The 26517-nt window shown below is 37.0% G+C and overlaps 1 protein-coding gene across 3 annotated transcripts; it reads left to right on the top strand.

Moving 5' to 3' along the window:
- Positions 1 to 1320: 1320 nt before the first annotated feature.
- recql4 (RecQ like helicase 4) lies at positions 1321 to 20783 on the top strand. Of its 3 annotated transcripts, none has more exons than XM_023344470.1 (28): positions 1321 to 1638; positions 1719 to 1752; positions 1834 to 1931; positions 2114 to 2260; positions 2349 to 2506; positions 3634 to 4540; positions 4611 to 4693; positions 6177 to 6276; positions 7451 to 7616; positions 8543 to 8653; positions 9003 to 9170; positions 9849 to 9941; positions 10012 to 10148; positions 10236 to 10319; positions 10794 to 10982; positions 11935 to 12117; positions 12216 to 12417; positions 13349 to 13542; positions 13638 to 13721; positions 15828 to 15965; positions 16047 to 16118; positions 16438 to 16648; positions 16768 to 16897; positions 17688 to 17854; positions 18633 to 18810; positions 19117 to 19270; positions 19591 to 19699; positions 20543 to 20783. In XM_023344470.1, the coding sequence occupies exons 1-28, from the start codon at positions 1555 to 1557 to the stop codon at positions 20662 to 20664; spliced, it is 4503 nt and encodes a 1500-aa protein (XP_023200238.1). In that variant the 5' UTR covers positions 1321 to 1554; the 3' UTR covers positions 20665 to 20783. The 3 variants fall into 3 exon arrangements, with proteins under 3 accessions (XP_023200238.1, XP_023200239.1, XP_023200237.1); XM_023344471.1 differs by having other exon boundaries at positions 2111 to 2260; positions 9006 to 9170; XM_023344469.1 differs by having other exon boundaries at positions 2111 to 2260.
- Positions 20784 to 26517: the final 5734 nt, after the last annotated feature.

Here is a 26517-nt window from a genome sequence, read left to right as displayed (position 1 = left end):
TAACGTTTTTGCAGTATATAAATTTATAGAGTAGTGGATATTTATAGTATTGATTTTTACAAAATAAATTTTACTTGTTGCGAGACTAAAATTAGACTATAAGACTGTAAAATTATTGGCAAGAAATAACAGTTATACACATGAATTTGGATATTTTAATTTTAATTTTGACTCTTCTATGTCTTGAATATTTTCTTATGCATCCAATTTTTTGAGCTGTTCAAGTCTTACACACATTTTCCAAGACAGTCGATCACCAATTATTTTTCCCCTCCATATTTAGGTATGTTAAATCTTTTTTTTCAACATTTTTATAAAAACCTTTAAGATTCAAGACAATACAAGTCACACTTCAGAACAAAAACAATGCAATTTAACACAATAACTCAGCAGAAAAGATAAATAAAGAAAGACGTGGGAAAAAAACACAGAAGTCACAAATCCTTTTCTAAATTATTGATATATTGGTATAATGATTAGCATTTTGTGATGTTGCAATGATTCAGCACTTTAAATAAAATTATTTCACTTGTGAGTAAAAAAAAGTAGCCAGAAGGATTCAGTTAACATTGTTTTAATACTTTGGAATACAAGCTTTTATTACATCTGAGCTTAGTGGAATACATATCTTATATAAGATCAAGTTTTGAACATCCTTCCAGAAAACATTGCAATGTTCGAAATGTCAATATCTGAGTCACAAAACAAATAGGCACTGGTAATAGCTTAAATATATATATATATTTAGCAAAAAGCTGTTACAAAGGTAAAATTTCCTTTAAATCCTTTAAAAAATTTGATGTTTAAAGGATTTCTTAAAAGAAAGATATTTGGTTCTTATTTTCTTTAAAATATCCTAATTTAAATCAAAGTTTTCCTCTCAGGATTGATGGATATTATATTACTATATTATTTGACTATTACGTCACAGTCATTAATAATCAAATGTAATTATTTTTGACTATCGGCCGAGTGTCTTATAATGCTTTTAATTAGTGACAGAATTTAAAATGTTGGTTATGATTCTGATGAACCCTTTAGCACCGGAAGTACTTGCTTCACAATAAAGGTCTCTTTATTTTGAAATTTCCACGTTGTAAAATCTTTAACGGCTGTTTAGTAATTTTCCAAAATAATCGTTGTTTTAAAAAAAGAAACAACAAAAACATAATGTATGCTCCCATATCTTCAGTAAAGGCTGCTTTTATTTCGAAACTAATCAGCTAGAAGGTTTTTTTTTTGTTAGTTTGTTTTTAGCTAGTTATGGGTTTTATAGGATCGGGGGATTCAGGAACGGACCTGGCAACACAGGCGCGGGAAAATCCTAAACAACAAATGCCGCTTCCGCTTTCACCAAAACAGATCGTCTTTCAAGCAGTAAAGACATTTCACGAAAATATAATAGCTTAGCGGAATACTTTAGGATTTAAAATTGATGGAAAGTGTCCGATCTCATCGCGCCGGTTGCCAGCTTTAGCCTGACGTAAATCCTGGAAATGATAATGAACATGAAATGACTTAAATAACTTTTACTGGTCCTGAATCAAGTCAAAAATGGATCGCTACAACGAGGTGAAACTGCTGCTGAAAAGCTGGGAACGGGGTTTTCTCCAGCAGCACCAGAGGAAGCCCAGTAAGGTGATTTAAAACCAACACATCCGCATAAAAACAGGATCCACTGCATGTTTTCTTTCACTGTAACGCCTGTGTTTTTCTAGGAGGATATTGACCAGGCCCCAGAGGAGACCAGGAGTGGGTGCAACGCATCTAATTGCAGCATAAAAACATTTTTCCCCTTGATGCATTCAAGAAATAAAGTACGTGTCTTTGCAGGGCTGTATAAGGAGTACAGGAGTTTAAAACAAGCTAAAGTAAACGATGCATCCAGCGGCCATAGAGAGATCACAGCAGAGATCAACCCAACAAATAAGGTGCTGAAGAAAACATGTTACTGCTAATGTGTGACTACATACCAACCTCTACAGCTTAAATATTGTTGCAAACACAAACGACAAGGTGTTTTAGTTTAGTTTAATGTGAAAGACCAACACAAAGTTCCAACTATTTCTAAACTGGTTTGATTAAACAATTTTTTGTCTTTGTTTTCAAGCAGGAATCAGATTGTTGGGGAGCCCATCTCAATCGTAAAGCAATGCCGCTACCTGCTCCAAGGCTGACGTCTCAGGAAAAACACAGTCTCCTGGCTTCATCGCAGTATTACGGCCTGAAGCTTAAAAACAACCTTTCTGCACTCAGTCAGGTGTGAATCGGAAAATGAAGGCTAAAGTTCAGTTGTCTAAAAATACAAGATGGATTATTCCTGTGGTTCTTTTCTCCCGTATCTGTAGGAGAAACCAGTTTCTCTGAAGAAATCCCTTCGTACCGGTCGAGTTCCTCTCAATTCCTTAAAAGATGATCCACCAATACAGAACAACAGACTCAGCTTATCAATTGGTTCTGCTAAAAATTCATCTGAGGATGAACACCAGGAGGTTCTCTCCCCAAGGTAACCCTCACTAGTTCACCTTCACATCCATCCATTTATCACATTCTTGCCCTCCCTTCCTCTTGTTTTTGTAGGTACTATATTGACCACTCTAAAATTACCCACTATAAATTAATTGTATATTTTGTATCTATACAATCACATATTGACAGAAGTTGGCAGTCAGTTTCATTTACTTGAGTAATTCTTTGGAAAAAATGTGTTTTTAGGAGTTGTTTTACTGCACTGTGCTTTCTACTTTTTCTTAACTAATACTATTGTGAACTGTTGTTGCTCTTACTTGAGTAAAAAATCTGGATGTTTTATTCAAAACTAGTAACTTCAGTGAAGAAGAAACAAACATATTTTAGCCAAAAACGAATGAAACACAGGCACACACCTTGGATTTATGTCAAAGTGAGACCTCTTGTTTTTACACCAGCTTTGTATGGCTATTTTGTTGATTAATAAAATACAGTAAACACTTTATATTCTCACTGGAAGTACATTATCCCTTTCTAACATACACATTATTAGCTGTAAGTATTAATTTTGTATAAAATCGTAAAAAAAAGATTTGAAAAAGTCTTTCTTCTGTGTTATTTTGCATTTATTAGTAATATTTTTTTATTTCAGTCCTTTAAATTTGCACATAACTTTTATACTTTGCCTGTTTGATAATTATTAAGTCAGATTTTATTGACTTGCTCACTCTTTATGAGTTACTACTCTTTTACTTAACCTACAACCGAACGACGTCAACGGCATAAGGTCTCTAAAAATCATTTCCTTTTATTTAGCTGAAAACTATGTGCTTTATATGTTTTATTCATTTCTTATATTTATGAAAATAAGTTGCTCTGCTGTTCTTTTCTTTTGCCAGACTTGTTTCCTTTTGTTGTAGAATCTGAAAAATGAAATAAATTAAATTTTTTCTTTTATGAAATGACTTTAACTCAGTACTTGATCACTCTTTTTATGAAATACTGTTTTTTTTTTTTACTCGTGAGTAATTTCTTGAAAACTCAAGTAAAAACATTTTGAAGACGTTCTACCCTTAATTGAGTAAATGTTCTACTACTCCATCCACCTCTGCATGTTGACTGTCTGACTTTAACCCGTGTTTGTTGTTTGTTTGTTTCTTCTAGATTGATAAAGCCTCCATTTGGGTCAGTGACCTCTCCGTCTCCCCATGCAGCGGAGCCTGAAGAGCGATTTGAACCAGAACCAGTAGAAGCTGCTATCAGCAATTCTGTCGATGATGATCATAGAATCGGTGCTAATTCCCAGTTTCAGATCGCTAAAGCTTCTTTTGCAAACAGATCCTCCTCTCTTTTATCACCTCCATCCCCTCAATTTGCTCCCACAAGCACAGGAAAGGAAAATGAAGACGCAGGAGGGAAAGAAGAAAATTCCCACTCAGGAAGTCCAGCTGGGAGTGTCGATCTCGGCGCTTCGGCTGGTTTTAAACAAAGCCCGCCTTTTCTCGTCGGGTCAGGAGGGAGTTTAGCTAAACGAGCCTCTGTTGCCAACAGACTGAGCGTCGTTGATAGGAACTGGTTGGAGAGATGTCAGGTGTTTGGGGAGATGGAAGCTGAGGAGATTCCCGGAGGAGGAAATCAGGAAGTTAAAGTGAAAAAACGACAGGAGAAGGAAGTCAAGGGAGGAAAAGCTGAAGGAGATTTAGAGGGTGAAAGAAAAGAGTCAGTAGATTTGGGACAAGAAGAAAAGTTAGCAGATCCAGATCCAAATTGTGCTCAAGAAGATTCTGGAAAAAGCAAAAGGGAGAAAGCTGGGAAAACAGAAAGAGGAAAGTCGTCTCGTTTACCAGATGATGACAGTGAAGATGGTCTGAAATCAAAAGGGACGAAGAAAAAGAGGCAGAGAGACGGAGACGACGTGGAAGAAACGGCAAAAAAGAGGCGAAAAAATCCTAAAAAGAAAGAGGAGAGATTGAGTTTAAGCCCTGATTCGACTGATGGAGGAGAAAAGAAGAAGCAGAAAAGCAAAAGAAAAGACGGGGATGAGGAGGAAACGACCAAAGGAGCAAAAACGGTATTTATTTGATTTATTTACCAGCCGAGAAGATTAAATGTTAATTTAATCTGTCTTTATCTCTTTCTAGACGCCCCAGGAGAACCTTTTAGGAGAAATTCAGGAGGAGTTCAGAACAAATCGGGTTTATCAGAGGCAGCCAGTCAGAACCAGGTGGGTGAACAAACAAACCTGGAGTCTCAAAAGTATTTACACCCCTTTAGCCGTTAATGTTTTTACACCTTAAAGCCATAAAATTCCCTGGATTTTATTGAAGTTTTATGTGATAAACCCAAAAGAAAGCGGCACACAACTGTGGAGTGAGAGGAAAAGGTCATATCTGAAAAGTGTGGCATGTCTGAAATATTTCCTGATGCTTCTTTGTAAAACAGCTCAACTCAGTCAGATCACATATGCCAAACTCAAGGCCCGTGGGCCAAATCCGGCCCGCCATATCTTTTTATGTGGTCCTCTAGATTATAGACTAAACTTTAAATGTGCTTAAATATCAAGTTATCAATCAAATCAATGCAGTTTTTATCTGTTTACTTCCAAATTATATCAATCAGTTACTGCAGTTTCTTGAGAATTATTATGGAAATTCACACAAAACCTATGCATTTTTTGCGCTAATACATAATTGGGGAGTTTAGTGCAGATTTTTCTCAAAATTTGTCAAAAACTTTTTTAATTGTACTAAACAGCTGCTTCAGCCTTAATTGGTGTCAGATTATAATCCATGATCTGTGCAGCCAGCAATAAAAAGTTGCATTTACCATCATAAATAAGCATAAATATTTCCAAATTAGTACCACAAACACTTTGATTTTTATTGCAAAAAAAATCACAAAATCCTGAAGAGATCAATAATAACATTATTTAAGTTTAATAATTTATTGATATTTTAACAGTTTTAACATATTTTATCAATACATTCTGGCACAACCGGCCCTTTAAGAGCATTCATGATCCTGATTTGACCCAAAATGAGTTTGACACCCCTGGATTAGATGGAGCCGGTCCGTCTAATCCAGGGTTCTCCAACTCCCATGTGGTTCTTATAAAACTAAACAATATTTATAATTATGAGTGGTTGTGCATAGAATATCTGCAACAGAATGGCAAAATGTTTTAAAAAAATATTTCATATTATTTAGCTGCAAAATATGTGCTTTATATAAATTTCTTATTATATAAATTTATGTTCATTTCTTTTAATTATTAAAATGATTTCCTCTGATGTTCAAACTGGTTTACTTTTGTTCCATAGTCCGAATAAATAAATAAATAAGTTTTGTCTTTTGCACCTGAATGGCAGCAGGGATAAAAATGTTTTTTTCTGAAATGAAGAGAAAACAGTTTAAACCGTTCATTTTTAAGGTTTTCTGTATGGAGATTTTATTTTAGGGGATTCAGAGTAAAGGGGTGCAGAGTAGACGTGCACACCACACTTTTCAGATTTTCATTAGTTTAAAAAAACTGTTTTTCCCCCTCTTCACAGTTAGACACCTCTTTGTATTTCTCTGTCGCATACATACTTTAAATTAAAAAACTTTGAAGTTTGTAACATGATAACAAAATATCAACAACTTGTTGCCGTTCTTTTTCTTTTGGATCTGCTTATAGTTTAGTTGAATTGTTTTTGATATTTTAACAGAGGAACAAAAGGCGTAGAGGGAAACTTTGTGAAGATAAACCTGAAGAAGAAATCTCACGTGAAAGGATACGCGTTGAGGGGAGTTGGTTTGCGCAAACAGGTATGATTCCTCTGTTAGTTGTTGATTTTATTTTTATTGTGCGTATTTTATTTCACTCACGGTTAATAGACACAGCGAGATCCAGACTTACTGGCTCCTCTGGTGAAGCTTTAAAATAATTTGAGTTTGACTTTATTGAATGTACTGTAGTGTATTAAAAGAATAAACAAAGTTATCCACAAACAAAATACATTTAAAACAGAAAAACAGTAGTAAATTATATCCACTACTGGCCCACAGCATCACACATCCTAATTTAAGCTTTTGCTTCAGTAAATGTAGAAATGTTGGAAGCTCAAATTTAGAAAATATAACATTTAAGTTTAGTATTTTCTAAAATTAAATTACAAATAATTCTTTAGTTTTAATAAGATCACTGGTGGCAGATTTTCTAAGTTTCAGAATTTCCTTAAAATAAACGTATAGCTGAAGTGATTAGTTTTTTTGGATTTCACATTTAAATTTTTAAACTGATTAGTTTTTAGGGCAATTAAATAAAAAAATAAGTGTAAATAGGCTCCGTTTCTCTTAGCAGTTCTTCAGAATGGGAAAGACCAGAGAACATAACCATTGTATTTATCTTAAATTGGCTGAAAAAAAATTGACACTAAATATAAATTTTACTATGTCAAGAGTCAGAGCAATAATTGTACTGGGAAGGACCTAAATTTTGTTTAGTTCCCATGACAACCACTAACCTGTTATCGTCATGCCAACTGGATGTTTAGGAGGTACGGCAAAAACATCTCCCACCACTTTCTCTCCCATAATCACAAAAGTAAACATTTGGTGTTTGATAAATCAGATAAAAGTTAATTTTTTGTGTAAAACACTCCAGTTGGGTTTAGCAGAGGGAGGATGTGTGATGCTGTGGGCTGGTTTCTTTCACAAAGTGTTCTGGGAACTTTGAAAGGATGGCATTACATCCTAAACTTTGCAAAAATAAAAATAAATCTGGTGGAAAATAAGAGAAAATGTGTCATAATTGGGTGTTTTATGGGAATAATCATAAATAACACAGAAATTATTCATTAGATGTGAAACTAGACAAATAAAATGACACGGGAAACACATTTTGATGATCTGAACGCTCTTATTCCCAAAGTGTTGCATTAAAGTGACAGATTATCTTTAGACAAACATGGCAGCCAATCTGATTCTGTGTGTTTTCCAGCTGTACATGCAGAAGTTTCAGCTGAAAGGTGAGCGGTTCGGCGGAGGCGGAGGATTCTTCGGCAGAGGACGGAGGGGCGGGTTCAGAGGGGCGCCGAGTCGGCAGAGCGACACCTGCTACAGGTGTGGAGGAAGCGGACACTGGGCTGTGGACTGCACAGGACCAGGTGACCGAGGAACAGGCCTGTTCATGTGTCTGGTCAGGAGGATTCATCCTGCAGTAGGAATAAAACTCTGTTCTTAATCAACACTTCAGTTCATCCAGAAGATGAGGAGGAGAAAGTGTAACTTTAGTTGATGTTTTTGTTTTAAATAATATTAATAAAAAAGATGATTTCTCACATTTAACAAGATAAATATGGAGAAGTCTGCAGTTGGATTTCAGTTTTTTTCCTGGTCTGGATAAGTACAGACAAGGAAATTATTAGTTTGATAAATATCCGTGTTTTCAGACTTCTTTTGCAATCCTTCCTTTGTTCCTTCTTCCTATACATACTTGTGTGCTTCCTTTGTTCTGTCCTTTTGTCCTTCCCTATCATCCCTTCATTCCTCTCTTTGTTGTGGTCTTCCTTCTTTGTGCCCTATCTCCTTTCTTTCTTACCAGGCTTCCTTCTTGTCTTTCCTGTTGTTTTTCTTTCAGTCCTTCCTTCATCTGTTCTTCCTTCCTTCTTTGTGACATAGCTCCTTCCTTCCTTCTTTCTTTCATTCTTTCTTCCTTCCTTCCTTCCTTTTTTTGTTTATCATACCTCCTTCCTCCCTCTTTTCCTTCCTTCCTTCTATATTTCATCATTCTGCTGACTGTAGAACTATCTGTCATAAATTTATCTTTGCTGTTCTGTTTTAAATGTAAACAGAAAAGTCAGAGAAACTGAAGTCTTTCATTTTTAATGAAAGGTTGTAGGAACTTCATTTTACTGCCCCGGTTCTAAAAGCAGCAGGACTGATTTCTATCTCACTATGAAGTAGATGATTCGTCTCCTGTAGTGAAACAAAATTAAATCTCTTCTTCTACGTCTGCGGTAATTAATGTCAATGTGAGCTGTGAGCTCTAGTCACTGTTAGCGCAGCATCATTTTTCCTTTTCTTTTTTTAGCCCCTCCACCACCTGTTTCTGAGGATCAGCCTGCAGAAGAGGAACCGTTTGAACTGCCCACCCTGGAAGACGTTGCCAGGGCAACGGGAACGCTGCAGCCTCAGCCTCTGGGTACGATTAATAGTTTCACAGCAGGATTTCTGCTGTCTGTTGTCAGTAAGGATTAATCCTGTCAATAAGCTTTGGTTATTGTGTTTTATTTTGGATATATAAAAGACCTTCTAGCTCCAGTATTGAGTGTTCTTTACAAAGTTAAAGTTTATTGGTGTGTCAAAACAACAATATTATCATTTATCACAATAATTACTGGGTGAGTTTATTGTCCAGTGAAATTTGTTATTGGCCTGATAGAAGTGCACCGATATAAAATTTGGGCCAGTATTCGATATCTGATCTGATTTCTGTTTTCATTCAGACTTTTGTTGTTACATTTTTGAAAACATTGTTGCACATGTTGCAGCAGCGTCTTCCTGTGTCAACGCAGAAAAACGGCAACAGGAAACTGGAGCGGACAGCAGGCGGACCGATGAGATGCTGCTCAACGTCATTCGTCCCGACTACGAGCGGCCCGCTCCGCCACCGCCGATGGATCCGCTTTATTGTCTCACAGAAGACGGGAAAGTCCAGGGTAAACGCTGCAAAACTCATTCACACAAATAGAAATGCATTAGTATTCAAATTCAGCAGAAGCTGCCATTAATAATTATTTTAGTTATTTAAAAATTGCCTGATTCTGCTGATTTTTTAAATCTTTTTTTATGCAATATTACCAATACACTAAAAGACACAAATGAACAAATATTTAAATTTCCTTTTTAAATAAGAAGATAAACATTTTATTGCCTGAAATGAAATAAGATACATTTTATTTAGTATATCCTTGATTATTTGTAATGTCTATGCATGTTAGAAAAAATATTTCTAACATCAATGAACAGCTCAGTCCTTTCTGCTTGACTTAACATCAACACTGATCTTGTTTTTGTGGATTAACTGATTAATAATTGGATCACTGAAGGGGCTTAATAGAGTTTTTTTAACAGAATTTCAACCAGGTGAAACTAAAACTATTAGGAGTTTTGCATAGAGCATATTTACAGACAAAGAAGTTTTTTTTTTAATTTTAAATACAAAATGAATATATATTGTTTGTTTTGTTCTTTCCCTGTTTGACCTTTTTTTAGTCTGTATACTCCAGTAAATGATTAATTGATTACCGAATTAGTTGACGATTACGTCAATAATCGTTCCATCATGATTAATTGAAACTTAATTTTGTTTTCCTTTGTGTAATGGTTGTGTTCAGACACTCCTGCTGAAGTGTTTGCAGCTCTGAGAGAACTGGGCTACCAGTCATTCAGACCTGGGCAGGAAAAGGCCATCATGAGGATCCTGGCAGGTAGTCACGGCTCATAAACTTCACCATCTCTACGTGAGCATCTTCTACATGTTTGCATCTTTATTCTCAGGGCTCTCCACCCTGGTGGTGCTGTCCACTGGAATGGGTAAATCTCTCTGCTATCAGCTGCCAGCTTTTCTGTACGCACAGAGGTCAAAGTGCATCACTCTGGTCATTTCTCCTCTAGTTTCTCTAATGGATGATCAGGTAAGCACTCTCTTCATCTTATGTTGGTGAAACCTAAACCAGAAACCCGTAAATTGTGTGTGTGTGTGTGTGTATGTGTGTGTTTAGCTTTCGGGGTTGCCCACCAAGCTAAAGGCAGCCTGCATCCACTCCAACATGACGATGAAACAGAGAGAAGCTGCTATAGAAAAGGTACCATGGTCACAGTCAGACAGCACGCTAGAGATCACCTTTCTTTGCATCATTAAAGCTTTATGCTAGGTTTGATAGTGTCATACATTTTCTATTGAACGTTTGCAGTAGAAAATGAATGACTTAATCATTCGGGGCGCCATGACGGACGTCAAGTGAGGATCGGGAGTAATAAACAGAGCGACTGAAGTTGTTTCTGTCAGTTTATTCATGGCTTCTGCTTGTTCGAGTCGAGCTAATTTGTCCGTGGACGTAACACACTGGGTTGGGGCTCAGTGACTTTCTCATTGCGACTGTTAAGGGATTTTAACAGTCATGGGGTTTTTGAAACCACTAATTTTCCAGACACTTAATAAAAAGATGAACTTATTGACAAGCACTTGGGCTGTTTTCAGAAGTATAAATCCACATTCAAAATGTGGATTTAGCATAATATGTTCCCTTTAAAGTAATCTGTTTTGTTCTTCTTTCCAGGTGAAGTCCGGCCAGGTGTGTGTGCTGCTTCTCTCTCCAGAGGCTTTGGTCGGTGGAGGAGGTTCAGGTCCAGGATGTCTGCCCTCTGCTCAGGAGCTCCCTCCGGTGGCTTTCGCCTGTATAGACGAGGCTCACTGCGTGTCTGAGTGGTCACACAACTTCAGACCCTGTTACTTAAGGCTTTGTAAGGTGTGTTGTTACAGCATAATAAAGCCATGTTTTTTAAACCAGTTTTTCTCTTGGTTTCCAACATGTACAGAGAAGCAGGTATATCGATAAAACAGAGCTGGAGTCGCCGTCTGGTTTGCTGCTTGAGTAGAGGAATAGTTCGCTATTTCTAATTACTCTGGACTTTGTTTAGTTAGTTTTAGTTAAAAATCATAACAAAAGCACTTTAACTGGTCAAAAGAGGAGTAATTTTTTTCCAAACTAAGCAGATATTAATTAAATCACAATTGGTGGTTTATGAGATCTTTTATCCTGCTGAAAACACTGTGAGTTCAATCTAAAACTAACTTACTAAATAATCCCTTACTATGAATGAAAAAGTACTGGTTCCATTGGCAGATGTTTCCACTTGGGAAAATGTTTTGTTACAAGTGAAATAATCTGCCAGTGGTACTAGCACTTTAAAAAAAATCAATATTAGGGAATTATTGACTTAAAACAAGCTCCTACATCTTGCTGAAAAGTTACTTGTGAGTTAATTTTGTCTCATTTCTCTACAAACTAGGTCAGAATTACTTGGTAAGATTTTGTGTTTTTTGCAGCGTACAAAAAGCAGAAATCGAATAAAATTCATTTGAATAGTTGTATGATTTTCTATTAGTTTAAACAAATTATATTAAAATTATGTTACTCTTTTATAAAATGGACAGCTTGATGGAAGTTGATATTTTTATTTTACAAGGTAGACAGCGGTAGGTCATGATCCCTGTGTTACCCGATGACAATGGGACTCCAAAACGGAACACAAAACTGGCTGCTAAATTATGAAATTGGTTTATTTCTGCTAAATATTTGTAAATATATGGGTCAAACAAGTTCAAATGAATGCACATCTGTTCAGTGTTCATTACCTAATCATGTTGTGCACCTCATAAAAACCTAAAACTTTTTGACGAACATGTTTTGTCCGTAGGTGCTTCGGGAACGCCTCGGAGTCAAGTGTTTGCTGGGACTCACGGCTACGGCCACTTTGTCCACGGCGCTGGACATCGCTCAGCATCTGGACATCAGCGATAAAGACGGAATAGCTGTGCGGTCTGCAGCCGTGCCCCCGAACCTCAACCTGTCCGTGTCCACAGATGGAGAGAAAGACCAGGTCTGATGTGGTGCCAACCTGCCTCAGAAAGCGTTAATTCAGTCTCTTTATCTAAAACACGCGAAGTTGTTTTACTCTGGAACATTTGTGTTTTTCAGGCTTTGGTTTCTCTGTTGAAAGGCGATCGTTTTGGCTGTTTGGACTCCATCATAGTCTACTGCACCAGACGAGAGGAGACTGTCCGAGTGGCTGCACTGCTGCGGACCTGCCTGCAGGGGGTGGTGTTAAGAGAAAATACCCAAATAAGCAGCAGCAACCAGACAGAGGACAACCAAGTGGGGCAGAAGAAGAAGGAACTGGGTAATGGCTACAAAGGCTACTAACTGTTGACTATAACGATGGTACATTCTGAATTTTTAATTTAACACGAAAACAAGAAAACCATAAAAAAAACCAAATAATTCGATTCCTTTTTTAAACGAAAAAATAAATACCATTTGTGGCGAAAGATGCATCCACAGCTAAAGAAATGCCTGTAGAGCTAATCTACAGTCTGTTTTGTTTTTTGGATTAACCAATTCATAATTAGTTAGCAGATTACAGATTTTGAATCAGGTGATTAGTGCTGGGTAGAACATATTTACAGACAAAGGGTTTTTTTCATCTTAAATGCAAAATACATCATATGTACAGCTCTGGAAAAGAAAATAAGAGTTCACTGCACTGAACCCCATTGAAAACCTCCTGGTTATTCCACCAAATACTGATTTCTGAACATTAGTATTGTTGCCTCTAAATAAATATTAATTTGTTTTCTTTGCATTGTTTGAGGTCTGAAAGCACTGCATCTTTTTGTTATTTTGACCATTTCTGCAAATAAATACTAAATTGTTGCTTGTAATTTCAGATACATGTTGTCATTAGTTCATAGAAGAACAATGTTAATTTTAATCAAACATATACATGGAAAGAATACAACCTGAGAAACAGATGATTTTAAGTGGTCTCTTATTTTTTTCCAGAGCTGTTTATATCTTTGTGAAGCTTTAGCTCAGACTTTGTTTTTTAGCAAATGGCCTTTTTTAGGGTCTGTATGCTCCAGTTAATGATTAATCAATTACTAAATTGCGTAACAGTTATTTCAATAATTGATTAATCCAATTAATCGTTTCAGGCCAAGTTAAGGTTTCACATATTTTAGAAGAGCAGCAATAATCGTGTACAGAAACAAACTTACTGTCTCAGATATTCAGCTTTTTTGTTGTTGTTGTTTTGTCTGATTTTTTTTCAGCTCGTAAGAAGATCCGTAAACCCTTGAAATGGCAGGCTGAGGCGTACCATGCCGGCCTGTCGGGTTCGGAGCGCCGCCGGGTCCAGAACAACTTCATGTGTGGGGAACTCCGGATCGTAGTGGCCACTGTGGCGTTTGGCATGGGGCTGGACAAATCCGACGTTCGTGGAATCGTCCACTACAACATGCCAAAGGTGGAAAGTTAGCCGACTTATGTAAAGCTTTATGGAACCTTTTATATTTCTTAACATTTATTTATAATTTTTGTTGTTTTAACATGATTTCTCAGAGTTTTGAGAGCTACGTTCAGGAAATTGGGAGGGCTGGGAGAGATGGACTTCCAGCACACTGCCACCTCTTCCTGGACCCGGAGGTAAAGCCTTAAAGGTCCAAACATAAGGACTTAAACTTTGGACATATTCTTATGGTTTGAGTGTTTAGATATTGACAACTTATGGCTGAAACTGCTTAGATATATATATTAAGGTTTTGTTGGCTCTTGTGGCCTTTATTTGAAAGTAGTTTGACAGGAAACAGAGTAATGAGAGGGGGAAAACATGCGGCAATTGTCGCCGGGCCAGGAATTGAACCTGCGACCACTGCCACGAGGACTAAGGCCTCAATATGTGGGTTGTGCTTTGTCCCTGCGCCACCACAGCACCCCAACTGCTAGATATTTAAACAGATGTTTTTTTTGTGCCTCTCATCGTATGATAACTTTAAGTAAAAAAAGTTCACACATGCAACTTGAAGTGCTTGAATCAAATGTTTCATGAATGAACATTAAATTATGAAATAACAGAAAACAGCCACTTCCAACTGTAAACATATTTCAACACAAACGGTTCATGTTCCTCTTCAGAGTGTGCAGCCTTGCTGAGCTCCTCTCCTGGGGTTTCCTCCTCAGCCTCTCCAACTTGCTCCTCTTCTACAGCCTCCACTGTGTTTTCATGATTTACCTGGGTAAATCATGAAAACACAGTCTCTGTAACTTGTTGATCCACCATGGTCTTGCTGTATCGCCTCTTTAATTGTCGCGCATGTCGGTCCGATGTTGTGGCGTTTACCTCTCAGTGACCCAGATTCAGTCTGGATTGAGCTGATCCATTTTATACGTCGGTTTGCCTTGAAGAGGACATATCAGAACACATATCGGTATTAATACTGTAAATTATAACACTAGAAAACTTAAATAGTTTACTTCACAATAATGAAATAACCTCGATGTCCACTGACAAAACTCGGACTATGCTACAAAAAAATATAAGCCCGACCTAAACAAGGTTGACCCACTTAAATGTAACGTAAGTGACATTTAACATCAATGTAACTGAACATGAGTAATCCCGGACAAAATCATAACAAAACATTGTTACACAACACCAAGAAAGCGAATTTAGACACTCACCAGAATGGACATGTCTGTAGCAAACATGTAGATATCTTGGGATGTTGGAGAACGTAATATCAGGACTTCTCACCGCTGATACCCATCCGTCTCCTTTTTGTTAGCTCCGATAGCTTGGCTCCGATAGCTTAGCCCCCTCGCGTTGTTTACAGGCAGGAAAACAATGAAACGAAAGCCCGTTTTCCATCTTTTTACCGTTTCGGTCGTGTGATCGAACATTGCATCCAAAAACGCAGCAAGTTCGAACCATTGCTAATTAATTTTAAATAACTTGGATTCAAAATATCTGTGAGACAGTCGTTTTTGTCGGTTATGTTTATGGCCCCTCAAGATGGCGCTCATATCCCTACATCTAGAGCAGTGACGCTCCAAATAATAAGTGAATTGCTTGTGTGAAATTACATTTATATCATAATTAATTTGTTTCTAAGCCACATTATCCTTACTTTTCTGGATTCAATTTTAAATTAAATCTGTAATTAGAAGGAATCATGAAATAGCAACTTTTATTTTGCCATTTTGTAATTTTTTCATTTCCTGAGACTTTATCTGTTACTAAATCTGTCATATAACTCTAACATTCAAATATAATAATTATTTATGGAAATGCCAAGGAGAATAATTTACTGAAGTCGCTTCTTTTTTGTTTTTGTCTCAACTCTGAAGAAAAATATACATCACAATTCAAATTTTGTTTGTAGATCTGCAGAAAAAAAGCTCAGAAATCATCATGTTTACCTTACAAATAGTAATTTGTAGGTTTAGAAGGCATCAAATCCACTTCCTGGACTAAAGTCTATAACTCCAGTCCTTGAATTTCTCTGTCCTGCAGCTTTTGGATGCAACCCTGCTTCAACACCTGGATCAAATAGTTAATTACCCGCCTGAAATCCCAAGGAGGTAGTTCAGCTTTTTGATCCAGGTGTGAAGCAGAAATGCACCCAGATGTTGCAGCGTGGTGACACTCGAGCGCTGCTATGTCCAGTGGTGCAAAAAAGGTTTATAATGCACGTTTCTCTTCGTTTATTATTTATATTCATGCTCCAGTTATAACTTGTGGGGGGATTTCAGGGTGGCGACCTCCATGAGCTCCGCCGCCACATCTACGCAGACACTGTGGACTACTACATAATCAAGAAACTGGTGCAGAGGGTTTTTCCTGCATGTAAATGTCAGAAGATGCACCAGAAGCAGCAGGAACTCTGGAAGGTGACCTTCTCTCTGCTTGTGTTTTCAGTCCACATGCCGTCAAAGCTTCAGATGAAGTAATGCATCTGCTTTTGTGAGCAGGATGTTGGAGACGCTGATCTGCTGGAGATGATGGATGTCTGTGATGAAAAGCAAGAATCCACTGGCTCAGAGGTGATTTATGGGAAATTCACTGTTTTCTTTTAAAAGTGAGCTAGCATGCTAATTTAATTGCAATCCCTGGATTTTCCAAACAATGGCTGTGTGGAAATGCTGGTTAATTTGCAGCACAGCTACTAGGTAGACTGGAAAAGTTCAGTTTTACTTCAAATATTTTAATATATTTTATTCATTTCTACATTGCAGCTACAATAACGCTTTGAAGAATTAATGAGTTACGACATTTAATTTCCCTTTGCGATCAATAAAGTATATTTGAATTTGAATTTTATAATTCAGACTTTTTTAGATGCAACATTTGTTTTGCTTTTAGGCGCCTGACCTCGATTCAGCTGAGCACAGCGAGGAAGGAAGCGTAAAAAAGGAGCGGGGCGAGTCAAAAGAAGGTAAAGACAAGGGAGCGGATTGGCAGAGTGACCAGAAAACGGAGAGCTGTGATTGGCCGGAGGAGCGAATGTGTCACACCCATGAAAGGGTGATTCCCATCCAGGAAACTGTGGAGGCTCTGGACGTCACAGAGGAAGGTCAGTGGAGACACAAGCTCAGGTTTTTATCCTGAGAGAAAAGAAAAGGTGCAGGTTGCATGTGCATGTAAATGTTTATTTATAAAAAAAAACAAAGAACGAGTGATTTTGTGCTCTAGGTGTTGAAACGCTGCTTTGCTACCTGGAGCTGCATCCACAGCGGTTTGTTGAGCTTCTCCATCCGACTCTGTCCGTGTGTAAAGTCAGGTGCTACGATGGACCCAGACAGCTCCAAAAAATCACAAAAATGTAAGCAATGACTGTCCTTTTGTTTTTGACTGATGCTTTAGTTGGGGCTGTGTGATCTTTCAGATCTACCTGTGTTCAGAAAACGCAGAGAAAGCCCAAACTGAGTTTCTTTTAACTTGTGAATGTTGTTTTCCTAAGTTTTTCACAATCTTTCCAGTGACGTTTTCAGTAAGAAACGGGTGTAGAGACTAGAGAGACTAGCATTTATTGTATCATTTATCATGATAAATGTCCTATCATTATAAGAATTATTTGTCGTTCTCATGATTCCAATTAATGTTTTTTAAAAAACAAAACTGTCAGGGTTGTAATTTTTACTATTTTCATCGCTGTTTGATCAGAGCATCAGTAAATACTAATTAAACAGAAAATATGATTAAATAAAGCAGTTTATTTAATCACATTACTTTGTGTGATTAGTATATTAAAGAAGTGAGTTACAAATGGGAATGTTTTTCAAGAGCAGTATTTGTATTTGTGGGCCTATGATTGCATGTCATGCAGTCACATTCATGCAGGTATCCAAAAAGATATTAATAGTTTTTATCATCAATTTTAGAGTTGGAAAGTACCACAAAGTATTATAATAAAACTTTAAGGCGCTGAGGTGTTTTCTGAGAACTTGGAGAACAAAACAGAAAATATTGAATCTGAAAAAAGTAAATAAAAATGTGCTCCGTCAGTGCAGTCCTGGTGTAAAGGTAAAGATTTTGATGCAGTGTCACTACTTCACACTGAAGAAGTGACATGAAAATGCTGTGTTGACGACTTTTTAATCATGAACCTGCAGTTGCCCGCCGGTTGCCGTGGCGTTGGCCAGGAAGAGAATGAGGGGCGAGCGCGTGGAGCGGTTCGATCAGGTGGAGTTTGATGTCGTTGAGGTGGCGGACACGATGGGATGGCAGCTTCCCCTGGTGAAGAGGGGACTGAGACAGCTGCAGTGGAGCACAGACAGAGGTTCATTTGAAAACTAAAGACATTGAGATAGTTTGCTGCTTTTATTTATGACTTTTTTTTTTGTCTAAAGATACTATTATTATAATATACAGATCTGGAACAAATTAAGAGGCACTGAACCCCATTAAAAACACCTGGTTATTCCACCAAATGTTGATTTCTAAACTCTTCCTGAGTTAAAACATTAGTATTGTTGTTTATAAATGAATATAAATGTGTTTTCTTTGCATTGTTTGAGGTCTGAAAGCACTAAATATGTTTTGTTATTTTGTTATTTCTCATTTTCTGCAAATAAATACAAAATTTTTGCTTGGATTTTCAGACATGTTGTCAGTAGTTCATGGAATAAAAGAGCAATGTTCATTTAACTCGTATACCTATACAGAGTAAAATCAGAGAAACTGATCATTTTAAGTGGTCTCTTCATTTTCCAGAGCTGTTTATCAATCAATTGAGAAAATGTTATGTGTATAGCACCTTTCAGCAACAAGGCATTTCAAAGTGCCTTACATCATAAAAACACAAAATTACAAAGTCATAAAACATCAGATTAGTGATTGTTTCATGATTAGGTTTCAAAAGCAACTCTAAAGAACTGAGTTTTTAGTCTAGATTAAAAAGGTACTCAGTGTTTCAGCTGTTTTGCAGGTTTCTGGAAGTTTGTTCCAGATTTGTGGTGCATAGAAGCTGAATGCTGCTATGTTGACCCACAATATCAGTTCCTACCTTAATTTCTTGCCCTTCTGCAAAGTGAAGTATTTTTTTGTTTACATTTCAGGTGGTGGACGAAGCGGTGTCTTAGTTGAATTTTCTTCCCCGTCTTTTTATTTCCGATCGTATGGCGACCTGAGCGACGAGGAGATGGACAAAGTTTGTCAATTCCTTTATAATCGAGTCCAGGACCAAGAAAAAACACAACTTTACCAACTCACAGCCTGCTTCAAAGCCTTCAAGAGGTTTGGCACTCATTATTATTATCTATTATTTACTGGCACCAGATCATATTCCCTAAAAATGGATCCTATGGGTTTAAGATGAATAGTAAACAGTAATAGGCCTGAGGCTGAGCCCTGAGGAACACCACTGACAATTATGATCAGATTAAATTTTTTTTATGTTAAAGATTTGAGGATTATCTGGTTAAAGTTTAATTTGTTTCACTTGCTGTGTGAATTTGTTCATGACTGGAACTGCTAATGGTGTTTTGGTTCGTGTCTTCTCCTGCTTTTGTTCTTCACTTCTCCGGTTATTGTTTGCTTCAGTGTTGCTTTCCAAACTGTGACCTCCTGTCTGGACGACTTGGATGAGAATCGCAGCTTGCAGCTGAAAAACCTCCTTTCAGAATACTTTGACAAGCGGCGAGACAGAGATCATTCGCTGCGACCGGAGGACCTGGAAGAGCTCGACAAATACAAGGTTAAACAATCTTCACAGGAAATTAAACGTGGCTTCGATCTGGGAATATTCCTGCTTAGAGGCATGTGTGTGTGTACCAGGTTTTTATATCCTTATGGGAACCTTTAATGTCTACAGTGTGGGGTTATAGGGACCATTGCTCCTTGTGGGGACATTTTCTTGGTCCCCGAGAGGGGAATTGTTGTTTTTGGGTTAGGAGTTAGGTCTGGGGTGGTTAGGTATAGGATTATGGTAAGGGTCAGGCTGTAGAAAATAATGAAAGTCAATGTGAAGTCCCCACAAGTGATGAAAACACGACCGTGTGTGTGTGTGTTTTGCAGCTGTTGGACTGGGAGAGTCAGATCAGAGTCGACATCAGAGGTTTTCTTGCCAACAGAAGTGATGAGAAGTTTTCAGGGAGAGCTGTTGCAAGAATTTTGCACGGTATAGGTAAGGATACACACACACACACACACAGCTGAGCATGACAGTGCAGAATAAACCACTACCGTAATCTGACCAGTGTGGCTGTAAAATGCTGAAGTCCACATAAATTTTAATATTTTTTTTACATGTTTTATGCTTATTCTGAATAAAATTTAGTGAGAGTTGAACGTTTAGACCACTAGAGGCCGTCAGAGATGCACCGTAGAAATGTTTGTGTCGTTGTAGAAGCTCAGCTTATAACCATAATAAACACAGAAAATTATTTTCTGTAGCGCTTATGAGCTATATTGATATTATTTAACCCCAGCTTTAGCTAATCCACCCACAAAAGTCCTGTCTATCCTTCTTTGTATAGTTTTATTTCTTCGCAGTAGCACCGTACCAAAACCCCCAAGTCAACAAGAGTTTAATTTCAGCTTTTCAGATTTTTTTATTTGAATAAATAAATATGCCTTCAACCCCTTAACTGGCAGCATCCCATCCATGGGACAAATCTAGGTTGGCTGAATTCTCTGCATATAAATATGCAGATATATTTGCATATCATCTGCATACTGAGAATGGCATCTATCAAACGAGTTAAAAAAGGAGAGGACCAAGTTGCGAGCCTTGAGGGATCCCATAATGGAAAACAAAGGCTCTGAGATTTTGATGTCAAATACAATAAACTACTGACGTTTAAGGATTTTAAGCTTTAGTACAGTTTTGCAAGAAACTGTTTAGTAAGATTTCATGGTTGATGCTTTTAAAACACTTTTGAAAAGATCAACTCGGGAGTGACTTAAAAAAGAAAAAGATAAACAAACTGAGCTGTGGTTATTCGATTAAAGACAACTCTTGTTTCAGGCAGTCCTTGTTATCCGGCTCAGATATATGGCAAAGATCGACGTTTTTGGAGGAAATACATCCACTTTGACTTCAACCAACTCATCCGACTCGCTACTCAGGAGATTCTTCACTTCAAGTGACCGTCGTCGTCGGTCCAAGGAGTTATCAGATCTCTTTGTTAATAATGTAAATTTAAGTAATTATTTGCAAGTATACCTCTATTTGTGTTAACTGTTATTCAATAAAAAATGTTTTTCTAGTTAATTTCTTCAGTGACATTTATTTACAATCGTAGACTTAAAACATAACTTATTCTCAAGAGCCATGAGGACAAACACAAACGATCTCTTCCTCCTCACAGAACGGCTGTGACTCGGTTAAAAATTTATTCCCAGAAATTATAACAGAACAATAACGGGGTGTGATTTCTCCTACTTGAATCAAACCTTTAATTTGACAGCAGACTCAAAGATTTTAATTGATTATGATCAAATATTGATATGTGAAATATTCACAAGTCAAATGTGTTAAATTGTCAGTTGTCCTGGTCACAGATTTTCAGCTTCCATTCCAGTTTTAAGTTCAACTTGGGTTTCAAAATGTTGTATTTTGCTTTATATTTTATTAAAGCAAACAGTAGTTATGGAATAAGTAAGAAAATGTCCTTATTACCCAATGGGTTAACCATCTGCAACTGGATTATGTTTTTATTTTTTATTGGATATCCTTTGAGCAAGACGAGCCCCGTCCTTCTGGGAAGGAATGCCACCAGGAAGGTTTCTGTGAAGGAAAGGTTCAAATTAGAGCTGAATAAATGATCCCTTTGTGATTAGGTTAATTTATAACCAGACTGAAAGTGGAGCAGGACAGCAGAGTTGATGCAAAGATGAAGCAACAGTTTTGAGATTAAATTTCCATCGTATCACTAAAAGCAAATAAATGAATATATTTGATCAATCATGTGAACAATAAGTTAAGATATATATACATTAATTTCTTTGGTTGATTGAAATAGTTTTGTTTATATTATTTATGCAGAGTAATTAGCTCTCCAAACCTGGATCGGAAAACCAGTGTTTCCCAAAGGAAATGTTGTGAGTGCCTCACTAATTACCAGAGGAATTTTTGGTAATGGTTGCTTATAATTTCAAGCAACTTGTTTATATTATGACAAAATTATTGCCTTGTATCAAACAACAAAAAGTTTATTCAAATTTTTTGAAGTAATCGCTTATCTGGGTTTACTTTTCTGACTTCCTGTTGTCACTAGCTTTACTGCATAAACACGAACAAGAGCAGATTTGGATTTAGCTTCGTACTTATTTTCTCCTTTTTAATAGCGGTACAATCAACAATATGCTGTTAGCATTTTTCTTTTCAAGCAAAGTAGTATTTTTTGTTTTGAGTTGCTATACCCCTAACCCACCACTAGAGGTCTCTGCCTTTCAGCTCTTCTCCTTCAATGCTAATCAACTAAAACAAGTTTATTCTAAAACAAATAATCTTCATTACAAAACTATAATGTAAAGCAAAAAGAAGGAAAAGTGTTTAGTAATCTCTGAATGAATTATTCTGTTTGGCAGCTGACTGCAAAAAATTATACAAATTTGAACGGGCAAAATTAGGTGGACACTTAAACACTTTTTAAAGGATTTTAAGATGTTTACTGAAATATTAAGATGTTCTCGAAATGGAAATTAAGTACAACATAGTAATTTGTTTTTTGTCTTTTATGAGCAATGTTTTCCTTTTCTTTGCTTTCATATTTAATTATAAAAAAATGAGGACTCAAAGAAACAAGCATCCAGAAACTTTACTGACTTTCGACCATCCATTCATTAAACTTGTTTAGGTAAAAAGTTATTTAGGAGAAAGAGAGAAACTTGCTCTGCTCTTCTTGAGAAGCTTAGAGTAAAACATTTTTCAACACCTTAACAGAAAACATTTGGATAAAATATTCCACATTTAGTTTGCCAAGTAGATGAGGAAGACATTAAAATTCTTTTTCAGATTTTAATTTCAATGAAGTAGACCAGCTACTTCCCCTTCAGTGAGTCCTGCGAAACACAATTTGAAGAAAATCAAGCTTTCAATAAAAGAAAACTGGGTTTCTACATTAGATTATTTTAGAAACGGCAATGAAGATAATGTCCTACATCAAGTTTTTTTCGGTTAGGAGATTAAATCCAATTTTGCATCAGATTTGGATTCCACATCACGTATGTTTCCAGTTTGTGGTTTATTGCTGTTATTTCTAAGGTTGATGATTAATTCTTAAGTCTCACCAGCAAGATCAGGCCATCATTGCTCCGTTCATCACACGCACGGCACAGTCATGCTCAATTGTAAAAGAGTTATAGCGATGATGATGAGATGGCATCGAATCTTTTATGGTTGAAAATTAAGGCTTGAGATTATATAAGTTTAAAAAAAATGTTGTGTAACGGGTTATAACATTCTCAAGTCAAGGTTACCTTCACCGGACCTGTTTTGGGAATGTTTTCTCGTTAAAGCCAAGCAATCTTTCCTCATTGTGTTGCTACGAAAAGCTGAATTTATCTTTTGATAGAGACGTTCTTCAATATAATTACGTTTCTACTCAAACAGCTACGGTAGATTTTAAACCAATAAATGTATTCGTACCAGAATAATGAGTAGCATTTGGATTGGTGTTTATTGGTAAGGTTTATTGTCAAATGGTTACACCACAAACTGTAAACCAATTGAGTACAGTAAATGAATAATGAAGTTAATATCTGTTGTGTGACATTATCTCCTGTATTTGTCAGCAAAAAAAATTACATCATGTTGAAATACAGCATGAGTAGTTTGCACACAGCGTATAGTTTTTCTTCCTTCAAAAGCTAAGCCTGCATTTACACTGCAGCCCAAAGTGACCCAAGTCAAAAAAATTTTTGCCAGTATTTAATATTTTCATGACAATCTGAACAACACAGGCCGGATTTTTTTCAAATGCGACCCAGGCTCCTTGAATATCCGATCCGTATCTGATGTTTTCAAACGTGACCTGAATCTGAACGGCCCGGTCGCGTTCAGCCGACCTGAACGTCATTGATACTCGACAAACGTCACTATTCTGCGTCCTGATACGCGCCAGCGGGAAGTAAAACAACCACCATGGCGGACGATAATGAGGATTAAATTGTTAAAATGCTGGCTCCGGTTGGACAACAACTTTAAAATCGTAAACTCTGCTCCACCGTTAGCAGCCATGTTTACTTTCGCAAACACCGAGCTCTTACTTTTTTTTAATGGCGGTTGGTAAAACACTGAGCACGCGCTCTCTATGTGTGACGTTAGCACATACAGCTGAAAGGTGATGTATAAATGTATCTTTATTTATAAACAATTTTAAAAGCAGTAAAAATTTTCCCCAAAGTGCTTTAAATCATAAAAACAACACAAAAGTCTCAGAAAATAAATTATATGAGAGATAAATCTTACATAACAATGCCATTGTAATCTATATAACATTTCTTGCTTTTCATTGGCTCCTTTCATCACAGCTTCACTACAATACTTTCTGTGTTTTTCTCTTCTTTTCAAACACAGATGCCTGAAAAGACGTGGATACGATGTTTGAGAAGCTCAAAGGTCCAGCTTTAGAGGGTATTCCTTTTACTGTTTTATCACCACAATAGGTCAAAAGGCTCCCTTGAACCATAAAATCCCATAAAGCCTAATTTATGGGATTTTACACACCTAATTATACACACCAGATGTAAAAGCTGACCTCAAGAAGATTGGGTTTGCCTCAGTCAGCAGCTGCTGCTTTAATCTGTATAATCTGTCTAGTGCGCAGCCTGGTTGTTTAGATTTAATAGGCTATTTTGCCTCAGTTAAATTCAGACTGGTCATCCTTGATGTCATGTGTGCAGCACATACTCGTTATATGAACATGTAATCTTTCTCTGAGTGATAAACATCCTCCTGTCCTATGCAGTGAGTTGTACCCGGACTCTGTCCTGAGTTAAGATGTTCATGCAACTTGGAAATGCAGCAGATTAGTTGAGATTACATTGACTTTGCACAGCGAATCTGGAGCAAGTCACACAAAAATCAGGCACCTCAAAATTGTGCTGTCCTTTCCACTCCTCAAATGTAAAGACAAAAGTCAGAAATATATAGTTCAAAGCACAGGACAGAGACTTTTCACTTTCTGATTTATTCTGGGTTTTAACAGTTCCAAACTTTAACACGTGTTGGGTTAAACGATGTCTGGAGTGTGTCCGTGGTAATTTGTCTGATTTACTCAAATCAACCTGCTGTCATCTGGCATGTCCACAAATTGGCAACCAGTCTTTTACTTCAGTTTGGAGTATTTTTTTGCCCACTCTTCTTTGGAGAATAGTTTTAATTTAGGAACTTTAGAGGGGCTTGAAGTATGAACCACAGTGCCAGGTAATTTCCAATGGCTTTAGATCCAAACTTTGGGAACGTCACTGGAGGTTTTGAATCATTTTCTTGTTGCATAACACAAAAGCATTTTCGTCTTGTGGTCATAAATTAATTGTTGGACATTCTCTATCAAGATTTTCTGGTAAAGACAAGTTGTCCAGGTCCTGAAGTTGGAAAGCAGCTCCAACCCTACACCACTACCTTGTTTGGCTGGCAGTAAAGCCTTTTCCCCCCCCAAAGTAACTGGACACACATCTTGCAAAAATTTACTTTTTGTCTCATCAGTTCACAAAATATTTTCCCAGAAGTTTTGGAGATCATTAAGATATTTTCTGGAAAATGTAACATGAGTCTGTGTTAGCAGTGGCTTTGGCTTTGGAGCTCTAATGGAGGCCATTTTTGTCCAGATGCTTATTGTTTACTTGTGAAAGCTGACTGACCTGGATTGAAGTAAATAAATGAGGCCAGTAAAGGCTTAGCTTTTATTCCATTTTTCTTTACTGAATTGGCTGTAACCTTTGCCTCATTAAAATTGGTCAATATTCTTGAATTGCATAACTTTTTGAGATATTGTAGCCTACTTCATGTTGTCAGACTGGGTCTGCTGGCGGTAATCAGGACTGGTTGTGGCTGGTGAAACTGAGCTTGGTTGCTTTCCAACCAACAGGACTAATCACAGTTAATTCATCATTTAACAAGAGAGAATATTACTTCTTTGCACAAGGCCAGGTTGCTTTTTACAGCTTTTCCCCTGATAAATAAATTTACCGTTTGAAAACTCAGGTTCACTGACGCTTTTCTTGTCTAATCTTGTTGCTGTGAAACATGTAAATCCCTGAGGAAATATTTCAGGGAACAAATACTTTTTCACAGCACTAGACAGTCGTGGCTAATTATGAAGTAGAAGCAAAAATAATAGATGCTTTTTAACATTTTGTAGATGAGCATTTGCATTTGGTCATCTAAAAATGCCAAAAGTGAACAAACTAACATTTGCGTTGTAGCAGCTTACTTAGATTTTATGAGAGAACCAGATTTGTTTAAATTACAGTAAACTTGTGTTGGGGAAATGAAGTAATTGTCACAACATAGTTTCTTATTTTATCGTGGATATTTATTCTTTATTCAACAGTGTTGTGTTCATTTTTAAGCCAGATTAAATCAGTTAATACATTATTTCTGCTTTCATCACAAATGTTAAAGGAACTGCGCTAACTGTTTTATCAACATGAAGGAAATACTTTGCTCCAAGCTGAGGGATTCCAACAGGGTGTTTCCTGATAAGAAGACGACCAGGACAATCTGTCACCTCTTATATCTGCTTATCACAAACACTTCACTATCACTTTGCCATTTGGCTAATATGGACTGATAGGAGCGTGGAAACCTGCATTTTAGTCAGCAAAATACCCTGAATCATAGATGTGCTTGGAATGAGTTTTCTGTTTTTAACCAGGTTAATGGTTGAGTTTTGACAACTATTGAGTCTGAATCGTCTTTCCTTTCTGGGAGTAACAAAGGAAATACGGTTTTTAATGTGTACAAATATGCTGTTCCAGTGATAGAGCCATGTA

The sequence above is a fragment of the Xiphophorus maculatus genome, chromosome 13 (genome assembly GCF_002775205.1).
Source record: "Xiphophorus maculatus strain JP 163 A chromosome 13, X_maculatus-5.0-male, whole genome shotgun sequence".
NCBI classification, from domain to species: domain Eukaryota; kingdom Metazoa; phylum Chordata; class Actinopteri; order Cyprinodontiformes; family Poeciliidae; genus Xiphophorus; species Xiphophorus maculatus.
The sequence above is the reverse complement of the archived record's forward strand: the minus strand, read 5'-3'. Positions and strand labels throughout refer to the sequence as shown.